General features: G+C 46.0%; 2 protein-coding genes across 7 annotated transcripts in view; one reads left to right on the top strand and one right to left on the bottom strand.

Annotated features, from left to right (window-relative positions):
- Positions 1-18,096, bottom strand: part of nrxn2a (neurexin 2a) — a 353,006-nt gene that overhangs the window by 327,784 nt on the left and 7,126 nt on the right. The window lies entirely within an intron of this gene.
- LOC115202636 (clumping factor A-like) lies at positions 5,543-17,243 on the top strand. Its single transcript, XM_029766722.1, has 3 exons — positions 5,543-5,561; positions 5,941-7,371; positions 17,218-17,243. The coding sequence occupies exons 1-3, from the start codon at positions 5,543-5,545 to the stop codon at positions 17,241-17,243; spliced, it is 1,476 nt and encodes a 491-aa protein (XP_029622582.1).

Raw genomic sequence — 18,096 nt, 5'->3', positions numbered from 1 at the left:
CTACAGCCGTGTTGCTTTGAGCCGACTTCATTTAATTAGCTCCCTTCAGTTCCGCTCCACAACAAACTGTTGCAACCCTTTTAAACACGCTGTACACATGTGTCTGTTCATCAGCACAACATCCCATACTGCTCTGAGGGACACACACGTTACATCTGGATCACAGGAGGCTGGGGCGGCACCATAATTGGGGAGAACGGGCTCCTGGTAATGGCTGGAGCGGAATCAGTGGAACGGTATCAAATACATCAAACACATGGTTTGACGCCATTCCATTTGCTCCGTTCCAGACATGAGCCTCCCCTCAGCAGCCTCTACTGGTGGATACACTGTGTACTTCATACAGTTGACTGGAGCTAAGAGCACATGAAATACATGCAGTAGAGTTCACCTACTGTAATTCAAAAACATTTTTAACTGACTCTGTGTTATGTTCGTCATAATAATGGTCGGACCAAGGCGCAGCGTGAGTAGCGTTCCACATAATTTATTAGAAAGTGAAACTTTAGAAAAATACAAAACAAACAAAGAATAAACGAACCGTGACTAACAATGCAACTACACATAAACAATATCCCATAACCCCCAAGTGAAAAACAAGATACTTAAGTATGATCCCCAATTAGAGACAACGATTACCAGCTGCCTCTAATTGGGAATCATACAAATCAACCAAACATAGAAAAACTAAACTAGAACCCCACATAGAAAATAATAACTAGAAAACCCCCCCAGTCACACCCTGACCTACTCTATCATAGAAAATAAGAGCTTTCTATGGTCAGGACGTGACACTCTGGACTCTGTACACTACAGTATGGTCTCTGGTTATGTGCATGCATTGACGTCAGTCCCACGCCGTTGCATAAAATACATCAGGGGGTGAACTGTACAGTATACCGACTGACACTGACTATATAAACTTCCAGCAGCATACCACCCTGCATCCCACTGCTGGCTTGCTTCTGAAGCTAAGTAAAGTTGGTCCTGGTCAGTCCCTGGATGGGAGACCAGATGCTGCTGGAAGTGGTGTTGGAGGGCCAGTAGGAAGCACTCTTTCCTCTGGTCTAAAAAATATCCCGATGCCCCAGGGCAGTGATTGGGGACACTGCCCCAGGGCAGTGATTGGGTGCCCTGTGTAGGGTGCTGTCTTTCGGATGGGACATTAAACGGGTGTTCTGAGGTCATTAAAGATCCCATTGCACTTATCGTAAGAGTAGGGGTGTTAACCCCGGTGTCCTGGCTAAATTCCCAATCTGGCTCTCATACCATCACGGCCACCTAATCATCCCCAGCTTACAACTGGCTCATTTATCCCCCTCCTCTCCCCTGTAACTATTCCCCAGGTCGTTGCTGTAAATGAGAATGTGTTCTCAGTCAACTTACCTGGTAAAATAAACTCATTATTTACATTTTACACCGTATTGGAATTATGAGCATCTAATCATTCATCATAACCACTTCCTGAAAATACACTTGAATTCCACTTCCTCCATCATTAATATTGATGAACCACACAAGTGTCTAACACTACAGTAGTAGCCTATCCTCATCTGTACTGCCATAAGGGGCTGATGAGTGCATTATTCATGGTGCTCTGACTGGTCTGGCAGTAGCCCTGGATACTGGAACTGTGGAGAGGGGTTAGCAGTTCAGTTGGACATTACCGCATCTGGGATAGTGCTAAGACCATTAGCTAACTGAGTAGTCATGTAATCGCACTGATCTGGAGGGTGTGTGAAACCTGAAGTGTTACGAGTTAACTGGAGCTATTTCAACTCAGATCGCTGATGCACTGTGGGGGGCACAATAGTAGTCATAATGTTACTGTAAGTCCAGGCTAGGGCTGTGACGGTCATGGCATTTTGGATGACGGTAATTGGCTGCCATGGAAATAAAATGAAAAGAACATGTGTCCCCATTCAAGTCAATGATGGCATAATGGGTGGACTGGTAGCCATTGCGAGGAGCAAAGCACAAAGTAAAAGTAGGAAGTGTACCCATCAACATGTGCTGTGATTTGTTGATTAAACTCTAATGACATAAAATACATTCAATTGCATGAGCCACATCAGTTAACATCATTTGAATGAACATTCTACATTACCATGGAAATTATAGCATCACAATACCAGGCAGCCATTGCCAGTGTACCCTTGAGTTTATCAGTCAAATTGCCACACGAATGCCTGGCTGTCCAGTCATCAGTCAGCTGTTCGTACCACACACAAAACAATTTTTTTTTTATTACAAAATTAAAAACGATTATGTCGCTTATTTTAACGACGGACTTCATCCATAAGCGTCAGTTACACGGTAATTGTGCCAGCCCTAAAGTCCCTTGTACTGCACTGCTGTGAGTTTGATTACCAAGACAATCATTACACCACAAATGATCTGTTTATCTTTCTTACATGTGTTCACTTTAATGGCAAACGCTTGAGTGAAGTACACTTGTGGGATTTAGCACAAATCACACACACTAATGCATAACCACTGATTCTATATCAATTCCATTGTAAAGAACACAGTAAGCTTCCTCTCTCTGCCCTGGATGAACCTCAGAATAGGAGGAGTCATATATTTTCCATTTGTCCTATACAGTCCTTCATAATAGTAATGTTGTCCAATCCCCCCATGGCAGTGCCGGATAATAACTGTAGTGGTTGGGGAGAAGAGGTAATCATCAGCATGCTCTGTGGGAGGTTAGCTCCTCTCCTGCTGGCTCATGTTGTCTGCCATATTGTGTTGGGGACACAGGCAGCTCTGTGGGAGGTTAGCTCCTCTCCTGCTGGCTCATGTTGTCTGCCATATTGTGTTGGGGACACAGGCAGCTCTGTGGGAGGTTAGCTCCTCTCCTGCTGGCTCATGTTGTCTGCCATATTGTGTTGGGGACACAGGCAGCTCTGTGGGAGGTTAGCTCCTCTCCTGCTGGCTCATGTTGTCTGCCATATTGTGTTGGGGACACAGGCAGCTCTGTGGGAGGTTAGCTCATCTCCTGCTGGCTCATGTTGTCTGTCATATTGTGTTGGGGACACAGGCAGCTCTGTGGGAGGTTAGTTCATCTCCTGCTGGCTCATGTTGTCTGCCATATTGTGTTGGGGACACAGGCAGCTCTGTGGGAGGTTAGCTCCTCTCCTGCTGGCTCATGTTGTCTGCCATATTGTTTTGGGGACACAGGCAGCTCTGTGGGAGGTTAGCTCATCTCCTGCTGGCTCATGTTGTCTGCCATATTGTGTTGGGGACACAGGCAGCTCTGTGGGAGGTTAGTTCATCTCCTGCTGGCTCATGTTGTCTATATTGTGTTGGGGACACAGGCAGCTCTGTGGGAGGTTAGCTCCTCTCCTGCTGGCTCATGTTGTCTATATTGTGTTGGGGACACAGGCAGCTCTGTGGGAGGTTAGTTCATCTCCTGCTGGCTCATGTTGTCTGCCATATTGTGTTGGGGACACAGGCAGCTGAGGGTGTGTGGGAACATGAACCCTCTGCCTTAGTGCCTTCCCCACTGAGGCTAAATGGCTCTCTGCTGAGGGTGTTTCTGTGTGCACAACCTCCGTCTAGTTCCACATGGGACAGACTGTCACACTGGAACTGGAAGAGCCCTGTCTGCTTGCAAAAACGACTACATTTTACATTTTAGTCATTTAGCAGACACTCTTATCCAGAGCGACTACACTGCTATGCTCTTTGATTCATGCGCTATGCATAGAACATTATGGTGTCTGGTCTCCAGATGCTGCTGCCCTCATTCAATATGCAAAACATAATCAGACATTCATGGGATAGACTAGGTGGGGTTAACACATAATATGTATGTATGGTAAGCCCTAAAGTAATGTAGGCTAGGACTATCCATATGTCCCCAAAGCATATCTTCAACTTGTGTCATGTGGGCAGCTGTGAAACAGAGCAGAAGATTAGGCTTTGACAGATAACAGGCCTACCGCAGAGCCTGGACTGATAACAGGCCTACCACAGAGCCCGGCTGGAGGAAATATTTAGTTTGCTTCTAGAGAAATGACTGTTCACAAAGAAAATCACTCAGCCCTCTGATATACAGTACATGTGCAGATGACACTTCCATCCATTGATAGCCTCACACAAATAGCTTTCACTGGGGATTGTGTTGAAACGTAGCTAGGACCCAACACGGTAACAAGAGCAGTGCATCCCCACTGTAGAACACGAAAGTCAACCCGCCTGGGTGTTGTCACTGTGTTTAAAGGGTATTGAGGGTATCAAGGAAAATGTTGACTGACCATTGAAAACGTTGTAATGCTATAATCCATTTTCATGACACTACATGGAAAAATGATATGTGGAGGAATATATTTAAAGTGATAAAATGGTGAGTGATGGAGGGATCCAAGAGATAAGGAGAGATTGTCCCATAATTTCTCTCTACCCTGGAATGTCACTATCCATCAGGAGCAGAAAATGATACTTCCTGGAACAGCTCGACAGGCTATCCTTAGGCTGGCCATACACCAGGAACATGATTTATGATCCTCAGTCACGACCCCATAAAAACGCAAAGGCCCAAGGGAGAAGGAGAGAAAGAAGACAACCTCCATGTTGCCAATTATGGTTACAAATGAATACATCCCTGTATGGCCTTCCCTTTCAATTGATACTCTCGTCTGCCCGCATTCGTCATCTCCACACACAACCTTTTCACCTCGGGGTCTCAGACTTCTCTCCAGCCTGCCAGGGGTCGCATCACACCCTGCCTACGCTTCTCCTGTCATCTCTGAATTGAAGCTTTTCATCTGTGGACAAGGTCTAAACTCTACTACTCCATACCAATATATTCACAGAAACCATTTCCTGAACATGAATACAGAGATGGGGCCATAGAACACACACTGGTAAAATAGTTCATAGAAAGATAGGAATTGACATCTATTTCCTGGGTTCTTAACCCATTTCAAGTGCCCATTTTCTCCTTCTAGTTCCAATATAGTTTACTATGTATGCACAGTACGTAAATGTATGGATGAATGATAACCAGTGAATCCCAGTTGGCAGCAGCATGGACATGGACTCAATGAGGAACTCTCTGTGTGTACACAGTGGTATGCTCGTTGTCTGTTTGGTTTTATGCCGATTTGGAGGAAGCGGAGCAGACAGAAATGTACTGTATAAAGAGGAGAAGTGGGTGGCTGTCACCCTCCCTCTCTCCCTCCCTCCATGCGCTCAACCTTGGATGAAGCTAGCTGTTAGACGATACAATATAATACTCCCATTGTCTCGCAGCCAGTCTTGTATTGTGATGGAGATAAATAAATACTAGCAATTCCTTTCAGTGTGAATATTAATTTGTACAATACATGTTAAGTATCAGTTTGAAGTCTGCACGGCCCTAAGACCAAACCGAGCCACTTTAACACAAACACCAAATGACAATCTTCTAGCACCATATTCTGGAGGGGAACATTAGCCCAATTGATAGTGTCTTTTGGCTGGAGTTAACATTATGAAAAGAGATGGCTTCTTTTGAGGGAGGGGACAGTCCGTGCACGATAGAAACCCTGAATAGGATATGGAGGCCTCCTTACAAGGTATTGGAGTCCCAGTTAAAGACACATTCTACAGACAAAACCAGAAGTCTAGATTTGCATATTTCTGCAGAAAATGTAGATTTAATATCTCTTCACATCTATCTTCACATATTAGGACATTCCCCTCAAGAATATAGTTACCGTTTCTCTTTCCTTATGGAAAAACAAGACATGCAAACACTACCACCTGCAGAGATGACAAATAATGTCATTGATAATTTGATAGAAATTCCCTGTGAATTTCTTCATACCATCAACTTTCAAACGCCTCATGTTCATGCAAACGTATAAAAGTAATGATGAATCCACAAGCCAGCCCACCACCCGCACGTTCTACCTTACCTGCTCTTATTTCAACCCCCACTTCACACTGATACAGATGGTAGCACCGATACAGATGGTAGCACCAATATAGATGGTAGAACTGATACAGATGGTAGCACCGATACAGATGGTAGCACTGATACAGATGGTAGCACTGATATAGATGGTAGCACCGATACAGATGGTAGAACCGATACAGATGGTAGCACCGATACAGATGGTAGCACTGATACAGATGGTAGAACTGATACAGATGGTAGCACCGATACAGATGGTAGCACCGATATAGATGGTAGCACTGATACAGATGGTAGCACTGATACAGATGGTAGCACCGATATAGATGGTAGAACTGATACGGATGGTAGCACCGATACAGATGGTAGAACTGATACAGATGGTAGCACCGATACAGATGGTAGCACCGATACAGATGGTAGCACTGATACAGATGGTAGCACTGATACAGATGGTAGCACTGATACAGATGGTAGCACCGATATAGATGGTAGAACTGATACAGATGGTAGCACCGATACAGATGGTAGCACCGATACAGATGGTAGAACTGATACAGATGGTAGCACCGATACAGATGGTAGAACTGATACAAATGGTAGCACTGATACAAATGGTAGAACTGATACAGATGGTAGCACCGATACAGATGGTAGAACTGATACAGATGGTAGCACCGATACAGATGGTAGCACCGATACAGATGGTAGAACCGATACAGATGGTAGCACCGATACAGATGGTAGAACTGATACAGATCGTAGCACCGATACAGATGGTAGAACTGATACAGATGGTAGCACCGATACAGATGGTAGAACTGATACAGATGGTAGCACCGATACAGATGGTAGCACTGATACAGATGATAGCACCGATACAGAAGGTAGAACCGATACAGATGGTAGAACTGATACAGATGGTAGAACCGATACAGATGGTAGAACTGATACAGATGGTAGCACCGATACAGATGGTAGAACTGATACAGATGGTAGAACTGATACAGATGGTAGCACCGATACAGATGGTAGAACTGATACAGATGGTAGCACCGATACAGATGGTAGCACTGATACAGATGGTAGCACCGATACAGATGGTAGAACTGATACAGATGGTAGCACCGATACAGATGGTAGAACTGATACAGATGGTAGCACCGATACAGATGGTAGAACTGATACAGATGGTAGCACCGATACAGATGGTAGCACTGATACAGATGATAGCACCGATACAGATGGTATAACTGATACAGATGGTAGCACCGATACAGATGGTAGAACTGATACAGATGGTAGCACCGATACAGATGGTAGCACTGATACAGATGGTAGCACTGATACAGATGATAGCACCGATACAGAAGGTAGAACTGATACAGATGGTAGCACTGATACAGATGGTAGCACCGATACAGATGGTAGCACCGATACAGATAGTAGCACTGATACAGATGATATTTGTTTGGCATCACAAACAAAAACACACACACAGAACACTCAATCAACCGAATACTTAAATATCAACTTTCCAAATGAAAAACCCATCTTGAAAGGAAATAGTCCAGTTTCCACTGGAAATGGGAGCAACAGATGTGACTTACACACTGATGTGAATGTTATTCCATTTTCCTAAGGAAGGCTGACTCATGTATCATGCGGGCTTAGAGAAACAGCCCTTCTCCCGTAATGGACTCGCACTGTTTCCATTTTGGAACAATGAGTAAGAGCTGCTCCCTCCCTGATGTATTTAACATCATCATTCTAATTCCATCAGAGACACTTACTTTGCCTCTCTCATCTTGAACCATGGTGGACAGAAACATCTAAGCAGTATTTGGGTAGAGGCGATAAGAGAGGTGGAATATGATCTGTTCCTCTCCGCTGCAGCTGCTAACTTCCTGCCATATGCAAGCCTGGAGTAATTTGCATTCTTAAGGAGGTCTATAGGCTGCTCTCCATGTGTTGAATGAGCGAACACTACTGGGCATGTCTGTTCAAAGCAATGGCCAGGACAAGACACGAGATCTAGAAGAGAGCAGCCAAAACACTGCAACACTGGCCTTCTGAATCAGTTAGCATCTCAACTGTGCTCCAACTGTCCTCTCCAGCCCCCTCACTCTCATACCTTGACTGCACAGAAGGCTGGTGAGGAGAGGACAGCTAATAATAATGGCTGGAATGGAGTATATGGAACGCTATCAAACACATGGAACCATGCGTTTGATGTGCTTGATTAAATTACATAGATTCCATTCCTGATGTTAGCCCATCGTCCCCAATTAAGGTGTCACCAGCCGCCTGTGCTTGACTGTATTTGTGTCTGCTACAACATGGCTCCTATTCTGTTTCCCAGGACACAATGTAACCTTCAGCTTATCACTCTGTAAATACAGAATGTTCACTAGCTACCTGATCATCTTTATACCTCTTCATATCATGGTAGTGTATGGTTGTTGGTGTAGGGCTGTGTACAAACTACATTCTTGGAAAAAAAGGTGCCATCTAGAACAGGTTCCTCGGCTGTTCCCATGGGAGAACCCTTTGAATAACTCTTTCTGGTTCCAGGTAAAACCCTTCTGGGTTCAATGTTCCACATGGAACCCAAAAAGGTTATCCCACGGGAACAGCCGAAGAAACCTTTAGCAACCCTTTTTTTCTGAGAGTGTAGGGGTTGACATTTTGACAGCACCAAAAAAATTCCATAACATTTCAAAAACTTGGCACTGCACTTAATTTGAATGAGTTACACAGTAGGCCCTCCTGCAGCTTGCGATACCATTGCATGCTTCACAAGTTCTACACAGACGTTTTGAAATGCATGAATCTACACATGTTGGTACTTCTCAAAAGGAGGCCCTTGGTCCCAAGTGGTATCGCTCTACACAGACGACAGGGCCTGGGTGGACTGACACTTATAACGTGTCTGGGGAAAAGATCTAAGTGTGGAAGTCAAGAATTAGAAAGTAGACTTGGTTCTGCATAAACACACATCAGATGTCTTCTAGAGGAGCCGGTAAGCAGGCGCTGCAAAACAGCCAGCTTATTACAGCAGCTATTTCAGCCTTGAATCTTCTTGGGTATGACGCTACAAGCTTGGCACACCTCAATTTGGGGAGATTCTCCCATTCTTCTCTGCAGATCCTCTCAAGCTCTGTCAGGTTGGATGGGGAGCGTTGCTGCACAGCTATTTTCAGGTCTCTTCAGAGATGTTAGATCGGGTTCAAGTCCGGCTCTGGCTGGGCCACTTAAGGTCATTAATTAAGAGACTTGTCCTGAAGCCACTCATGCATTGTCTTGGCTGTGTACTTAGGGTAGTTGCCCTGTTGGAAGGCTGAACCTTCACCCCAGCCTGAGGTCCTGAGCGTCCTGGAGCAGGTTTTCATCAAGGATCTCTCTGTACTTTGCTCCGTTCATCTTTACCTCAATCCTGACTAGTCTCCCAGTCCCTGTCATTGAAAAACATAACCACAGCATGATGCTGCCAACACCATGCTTCACCGTAGGGATGGTGCCATTTTTCCTCCAGACATGGCGCTTGGCATTCAGGCTAAAGAGTTCAATCTTGGTTTCTCGTGGTCTGGGAGTCTTTAGGTACCTTTTAGCAAACTCCAAGCGGGTTGTCATGTGCCTTTAACTGAGGAGTTTCTTCCATCTGGCCACTCTACCATAAAGGCCTGATTGGTGGAGTGCTGCGGAGATGGTTGTCCTTCTTGAAGTTTCTCCCATCTTCACAGAGGAACTCTAGAGCTCTGTCAGAGTGACCATCGGGTTCTTGGTCACCTCCCTGACCAAGGCCCTTCTCCCCCGATTGCTCAGTTTGGCCGGGCGGCCAGCTCTAGGAAGAGTCTTAGTGGTTCCAAACTTCTTCCATTTAAGAATGATGGAGGCCACTGTTCTTGGGGACCTTCAATGCTGAAGAAAATGTTGGTACCATTCCCCAGATATATGCCTCGACATAATCCTGTCTCGGAGCTTGCAACCTCATGGCTTGGTTTTGCTCTGACATGCACTGTCAATGGTAGGACCTTTATATAGGCAGGTGTGTGCCTTTTCAAATCATGTCAAATCAATTGAATTCCCCACAGGTAGACTCCAATCAAGTTGTAGAAACATCTCAAGGATGATCAATGGAAACAGGGTGCACCTGAGTAAGTAAGGTATTTCTGTAATTCATTTTTAATACATTTGCTTTGTCATTATAGGGTATTGTGTGTAGATGGCTGATGATTTATATTTTTTTAATCAATTTTAGAATAAGGCTGTAACGTTACAAAATGTGGAACAAGTCAAGGGGTCTGAATACTTTCCGAAGGCACTGCATGTGTGCTTGTTAATGGTATAGCCCAGGGTTTCCCCTATATTCATTCATATTGTTGCCACCGCTGCAGAAAATATAATGTAATTCTTTATATATACAGTACATATATATATTTCTGTCGACACAAGCTTTTAAAGGGATAGTCATTGGCTCAATGACTGGCAGTCTATGGGAACAGCTAGCATGTCATTGTGCTAACACTAGCAGCAATGCAACCCCTCCCCGCTACCCTTGCCACCTAGTGCTGAAAGAAATCCTAGGAGAAACAATGTATAGACTATGTTGTTTGTGTGTGTGTGTGTGTGTGTGTGTGTGTGTGTGTGTGTGTGTGTGTGTGTGTGTGTGTGTGTGTGTAGAGGAGTTTAGAGGAAATACCAATGGAGTTCTTCAAAAACAATTTCCTCAGTCCTCCCTGGGAGGAAAATTTGTATCATATAACCAAATGAGAGGACACAGAATGTAATACAGGGAAGACCAAGATTACGACTCACCAAAGGGAATTAAACCACAGACTAACTAATCAGGCTAGGCATCAATAGGGGAATTCCACAACAGACTAACTAATCAGGCAAGGCATCAACATGGGTCAATAAACCACAGACTAACTAATCAGGCAAGGCATCAACATGGGTCATTAAACCACAGACTAACTAATCAGGCTAGGCATCAATAGGGGAATTCCACAACAGACTAACTAATCAGGCAAGGCATCAACATGGGTCATTAAACCACAGACTAACTAATCAGGCAAGGCATCAACATGGGTCATTAAACCACAGACTAACTAATCAGGCTAGGCATCAACAAGGGTAATTAAACCACAGACTAACTAATCAGGCTAGGCATCAACAAGGGTAATTAAACCACAGACTAACTAATCAGGCTAGGCATCAACAAGACCAGTAGCTGGCCTTTTACACCTGTATGTCCCCTCTACAATACCATCCAGATTTTAAGTAGCAATCTTGTCAAACTCTGCAGAGTCTGGCCCTAAAACCTTTGCCTGACAACTTGAATTGACTTCCGCTCCGCTGATTGCTCCATACAGTCTGAACCTGTTTGTGCTGACGTCAAAATGACATGATTCATGAGTCGTGTTGGCCAGCTCTGGTCCAACCCATCGATTTCTGGGACCAATCAGAACGGTTTGAATATGTTCGCATTCGAGGATTCGTCCAGGGCGGCCTCATTGCCAACATTCCAAAGTATCCCTTTAAGTATCAGGGAATTACAATGAATTTAAATGTGTCTTTGAGGCTGAATGTTGGAGTATAACTAGCATATGTCCAATAGGACCCCATACAAAAGAATGACCATCTTTTCAGATAAAAGAGCACAGTGGTGCTACTGTTCAACAGTTAATATGACTCAGGCCCACACACAGGTAGTGAAGTCAAGCCCCATTACGGAATAACACAAGGTTACAAAGAATTCTGTAGTGCATCTTGCGGTGTTGCATTCAAACTCAGCATTCTTCCTCACACACTCCCACATTGAGGGTGTGAAGTAGTGCTCATTGGGCAGAGCTAATATTCTTTACTGTCAAAACACATCCACTAACGCAGAAGAATCATACAGAAAATTGCCATGGAGAAAATAGCTACGATTTGCAGGTATCAGAGATCACTGCAGTGGTTCTCACTGAAACTCAACCACAATTGCGCATCTGTCAAATTGCCACTTCAGCACCTAAGTCAGGATATGCAAATTGCCCAACTACATGAACAAGCATTCTGAAAAGAACTGGAGTGATTATGAAATACATTCCGTGGTGTTTTTACACAACTCTTAACAAGATTTTTTGAATTGCTGAGATTTCCTTAAAAGCATCCTCCAACGCAAAGACCATTATAAACTACATTGCAAAGTGTAATTCCATCCTCGAAAAAAACGCAACACAAAACAGGACCGTGTCTAGTTCCTAGAAGCAGAATAAGCCAAATCAAACAATGAATTCGTGTGCAGCAAACAACCTAGTCTGGCTACCCATCCACATCATTACGGAAAAATTGACATTCCTTCTAGACGATGAGTCTGGATTTGCCTCCCTCCCCTATGATTTGTAGAACACAAAGAACATTCTGACCGTTCTGATTGGTCCCAGAATCCGATGGGTTGGGCCAGAGCCGGCCTACATGATGACTTCATCAATTCTGATACTCTGATTAGTTAGATTTGTTAGAGACGATCCAATCGTTGATGAATTGGTTTTGTAGAGCGCCCCTCATTTTAACGTTACACAAACGTCTCCTAGGATGGCAGATTCAGACTGAATGTATGTAGCGATTGATAGCAGAGGAATTGATTCAGGGTGAGTCGTCAGGCAACAAACAACCCTCATCCTCTCTCACACATCACCTCCTCAGAGTTCTGCACCACAACAGCAGGGGTAAACGTTTGGCTACGGCATCTTAGCCAGAATCTGAGAGCCTTGCAAGGGATGGGTGAGCAGTGACATCGATGTGCTACGGAGGAGCTACACGCAGGCAGGAAGACACTCGAGACAAGCTGCTTTAGAAGAGACATCCTAAGGGAGGGCACAGGCATTTTTTGCAATGCGGCATAGGGATGGGTTTTTCTGTGCGTATACTATTCCAAATTAGCATGAATCTCTCTCCCAGGGGGACGGCCTGCAGAGACAGACAGTGTGAATTGAAATAGAGGAGTGTGCTCCAGCTTTTACCAGCATGGCCCTGTTCACCAGCGGTGCCTGGGCCCCACACAGAGCAATGTGATGGATGGACACCCAGACAGCTGCTAAACATCTCAAGATTTACACATTGCCTGATGCGTCACTCACTGACCGATTGCGCCCAAGTAAATCGCAGGTCTAGCATCAATGTGACACGATAAGCAAGAGGGACTGGGGAAGAAACAGCAGACCCTTCTTCTTCTTCATCTTATCCCAGGTCCTTGTTTTGTAAAAGGTGAATCCTTTCTCTGCCTCCTTGTCCTTCAATCATGCTCTTCTTCTACAAAGCCATTCTCCTCCTGCTGCTTTCTGTCAGAGGAGACTGGGAGTCTTTATTGAATGATGGCTGTGTTTGCCATGGCTTTAATACATCTGATCCCCAGGGTGACTGGCCCTAACAACACAGTACTGATGGGTCCTTTCTAAATCTGCTTTACAGCAGTGGGCCAACAGTGGTGCATTTCTGTTGGGGTTGCCATTTGTTTCCATGGACTACGGTGTACCTGCATAATGTATTAGCCTGACAGGCTGATATCCTGTTACATATCTCTAAGGACACAGACTACACTGGCCACATTTTATTTAACAGCACAGTTGGAGTTTTCTGCCCTCCTGTGGGTCACACAGTAACAGTGGTGTATCAGCGGAAATACAGTTTTAACGTAACGTTACACTTCCCGGGGTGGGAGCTAAACAGAGACAGGACTGCTTTCTCCACACAGTATCGCCACTAGCGTCTTTGCTCCGCCGACTATTAGGTTTCGTTATCAGCCTATTACACAACTCATGATGATGCTTGACACAGTTAACATGTAATAAACAAAAATGTGCTAAATCCATGTACAAACTGTGCCTTCCTGTATTAAACTTATGCAGCAAAAAAAAGTATTCTATTCTACTGAGCCATTTACTTTATGTTCCTATTCTTATATTTGTGTTATTTCTTATTGTTGTTCCATTGTGGAGAAGGAACCTGCCAGTAAGCATTTCATTGGATGGTGTGTACCATGCGTATCCTGTACATACGACTATTATTGCAACTCATACACGAGTTTCCTGTGTAAACTTACTGAAAATGCAAAGTCCCTTCCAATACTCACTGCATTGGGTTATGACTTGTTATGCAAATTGGACTAGAAAGACAAACTGACTCATTACAACAGGCTGTGTGGCCAGTATATCTAACATAGCATTGTGATGTCTAGCTCTCTCTGGTTTAAGCTCATTTAAACACTGGCTTTTCCCAGAGAGCCACACACTCCCACATCCAATGTGTTGCTGCATCCTGAGAACCACTAAATCTCCTACTCTCGCTCTCTCTCTCTTCTCCAGATCTCCTCTCACTCTTTCTCCAGATATACTCCTCTCTCTCTCTCTCGATCTCCTCCTCTCTCCCTCTCTCTCTCTTCCTCAGATCTCCTCCTCTCTCTCTCTTCCTCAGATCTCCTCCTCTCTCTCTCTCTCTTCCTCAGATCTCTTCCTCTCTCTCTCTCTTCCACAGATCTCCTCCTCTCCCTCTTCCACAGATCTCCTCCTCTCTCTCTCTCTTCCTCAGATCTCCTCCTCTCCCTCTTCCTCAGATCTCCTCCTCTCGCTCTCTCTTCCTCAGATCTCCTCCTCTCTCTCTCTTCTCCAAATCTCCACCTCTCTCTCTCCTCCAGAGCTCCCCCTCTCTCTTCTTCAGATCTCCTCCTCTCTCTCTTCCACAGATCTCCTCCTCTCCCTCTTCCACAGATCTCCTCCTCTCTCTCTCTCTCTTCCTCAGATCTCCTCCTCTCTCTCTTCCACAGATCTCCTCCTCTCCCTCTTCCACAGATCTCCTCCTCTCTCTCTCTTCCTCAGATCTCCTCCTCTCTCTCTCTCTTCCACAGATCTCCTCCTCTCCCTCTTCCACAGATCTCCTCCTCTCTCTCTCTCTTCCTCAGATCTCCTCCTCTCCCTCTTCCTCAGATCTCCTCCTCTCTCTCTCTCTTCCACAGATCTCCTCCTCGCTCTCTTCCTCAGATCTCCTCCTCTCTCTCTCTTCCACAGATCTCCTCTCTCTCTCTTCCTCAGATCTCCTCCTCTCTCCCTCTCTTCCTCAGATCTCCTCCTCTCTCTCTCTTCCTCAGATCTCCTCCTCTCGCTCTCTCTTCCTCAGATCTCCTCCTCTCTCTCTCTTCTCCAAATCTCCACCTCTCTCTCTCCTCCAGAGCTCCCCCTCTCTCTTCCACAGATCTCCTCCTCTCCCTCTTCCACAGATCTCCTCCTCTCTCTCTCTCTTCCTCAGATCTCCTCCTCTCCCTCTTCCTCAGATCTCCTCCTCTCTCTCTCTTCCACAGATCTCCTAATCGCTCTCTTCCTCAGATCTCCTCCTCTCTCTCTCTTCCACAGATCTCCTTCTCTCTCTCTCTTCCTCAGATCTCCTCCTCTCTCCCTCTCTTCCTCAGATCTCCTCCTCTCTCTCTCCCTCAGATCTCCTCCTCTCTCTCTCTTCCTCAGATCTCCTCCTCTCGCTCTCTCTTCCTCAGATCTCCTCCTCTCTCTCTCTTCTCCAAATCTCCACCTCTCTCTCTCCTCCAGAGATCCCCCTCTCTCTTCCACAGATCTCCTCCTCTCCCTCTTCCACAGATCTCCTCCTCTCTCTCTCTCTTCCTCAGATCTCCTCCTCTCCCTCTTCCTCAGATCTCCTCCTCTCTCTCTCTTCCACAGATCTCCTAATCGCTCTCTTCCTCAGATCTCCTCCTCTCTCTCTCTTCCACAGATCTCCTTCTCTCTCTCTCTTCCTCAGATCTCCTCCTCTCTCCCTCTCTTCCTCAGATCTCCTCCTCTCTCTCTCCCTCAGATCTCCTCCTCTCTCTCTTCCACAGATCTCCTCCTCTCTCTCTCTCTTCTCCAAATCTCCTTCTCTCTCTCTCTTCCTCAGATCTCCTCCTCTCTCCCTCTCATCTCCTCCTCTCTCCCTCTCTTCCTCAGATCTCCTCCTCTCTCTCTCTTCCTCAGATCTCCTCCTCTCTCTCTCTCTCTCTCTTCTCCAAATCTCCACCTCTCTCTCTTCTCCAAATCTCCACCTCTCTCTCTCCTCCAGAGCTCCCCCTCTCTCTTCTTCAGATCTCCTCCTCCTCCTCTCTCTCTCTCTCTCTCTCTCTCCAGATATTCTTCTCTCTCTCTCTCTCTCCCCTCCAGATCTCCTCCTCTTTCTCTCTCTTCTCCAGATATTCTCCTCTCTTTCTCCTCCAGATCACCTCCTCTCTCTCTCCTCCAGATCTCCCCTCTCTTTCTCTCTCCTCCAGAACTCCTCCCTTGCTCTCTCTCTCCTCCATATCTCCTCCCTCGCTCTCTTTCCTCCAGATCTCCTCCCTCGCTCTCTCTCTCCTCCTCGCTCTCTCTCGTCCAGATCTCCTCCTCTCTCTCCTCCCTCGCTATCTCTCCTCCAGATATTCTCCTCTCTCTCTCCTCCAGATATCCTCCCTCGCTCTCTCTCCTCCTCGCTCTCTCCTCCAGATCTCCTCCTCGCTCTCTCTACTCCAGATCTCCTTCCTCGCTCTCTCTCCTCCTCGCTCTCTCTCCTCCAGATCTCCTCCCTCGCTCTCTCTCTCCTCCTCACTCTCTCTCCTCCAGATATTCTCCTCTCGTTCTCCTCCAGAAATTCTCCTCCCCCGCTCTCTCTCTCCTACAGACCTCCTCCCTCACTCTCTCTCCTCCTCGCTCTCTCTCCTCCAGATCTCCATCTCTCTCCTCCAGATATTCTCCTCTCTCTCCTCCAGATCTCCTCCCTCGCTCTCTCCTCCAGATATTCTCCTCGCTCTCTCTCTCTCCTCCAAATAATTTCCTCTCTCTCCTCCAGATCTTCTACTCTCTCTCTTTCCTCCAGATCTCCTCTCTCTCTCTCCTCCAGATCTCCTCATCTCCCCTCCAGATCTCCTCCTCTCCCTCTCTCTCTCTCTCTTCCACAGATCTCCTCCTCTCCCTCTCCTCCAGATCTCCTCCTCTCCCTCTCTCTCCTCCAGATCTCCTCCTCCAGATCTCCTCCTCTCCCTCAGATATCCTCCTCTCCCTCGCTCTCCTCCTTCTCCTCCTCTCGCTCTCCTCCTCCTCTCTCTCGCTCTCTCCTCCAGATCTCCTCCTCTGCCTCTCTCCTCCAGATCTCCTCCTCCCTCTCTCGCTCTCCTCCTCCTCTCTCTCGCTCTCCTCTCTCTAGCTATCTTCCTCTCCTTCTCTCTCTCTCCCCTCCAGATCTCCTCCTCTCTCTTGCTCTCTCCTCCAGATCTCCACCTCTTGATATTCTCCAGATCTCCTCCTCTCGCTATTCTCCAGATCTGTTCCGTCTACGTGGCCTCTAAGCAGCCTCTCAGGATTCATAATGACTTGCAGTTATTTTGGCCAGTTATTCTCTGTTTCTAATAGGTACAATCAGATACCCTTTGTCAATCAGCTGTTAGTGCAGCTTGTTTTCTTCAGTCATCTCCAATGTCCACTCTTCCTGGATTTTAACATTATCCTTCTGGATATAAATACAATCAATCTCAAGTGTTTCCTCAAGAAAATAGCACAGTGACCCACATGGGATTTCAACCAATAGTGTTCCTCCCGACTCCAAACCGCTCCCTTCAACATAATTCCTTGTATTATTGTCATGTGCACATGGGAACCTACGGCATTAAGCAAATCACTCCAGTTAGTAAGCAAAGTTCAACAGAGCCAAAGCCCCAGAATGAAATACATAAAGCAGTGATCCCTGAAGGTGTAGAGAAACAAATATCTCAACAGTGACCTTTTTTCCTCTTCGTCATCCAGGGAAGCGATCTCTGTTTGGCTGTATGTGCAGCTGGCATGCGGCTGAGTCACGCGTCAGGCCTGATTAAAAGCAGCAGTGCTCTCCGGGCAGGGCCCATTTCTCTGGCAGGGCCAGGAGTGCAGTGGGCCAGGGCCACTGTGCTGTCTGTGGACATGACCTTGGTGGGGCATGATGGAGAAGGAGACACACAAGCCAGAGTGACACATGGTGTTTATAACCCCGCCGACTCACACACACACCACCCGCACGTCATCTCCAATTGGGCTCATCATTACCTCAAGCACTACTCCCTGTCTCCTTCAATGCATATTGACTGATATGCTTTGACTGAAACATTTCTGAAGAGAATCACATCTACTTACAAACCAAATACTGCTGCATTAGTTAATTCTCTACAG

The sequence above is a fragment of the Salmo trutta genome, chromosome 12 (genome assembly GCF_901001165.1).
Source record: "Salmo trutta chromosome 12, fSalTru1.1, whole genome shotgun sequence".
NCBI lineage: Eukaryota > Metazoa > Chordata > Actinopteri > Salmoniformes > Salmonidae > Salmo > Salmo trutta.
The sequence above is the reverse complement of the archived record's forward strand: the minus strand, read 5'-3'. Positions and strand labels throughout refer to the sequence as shown.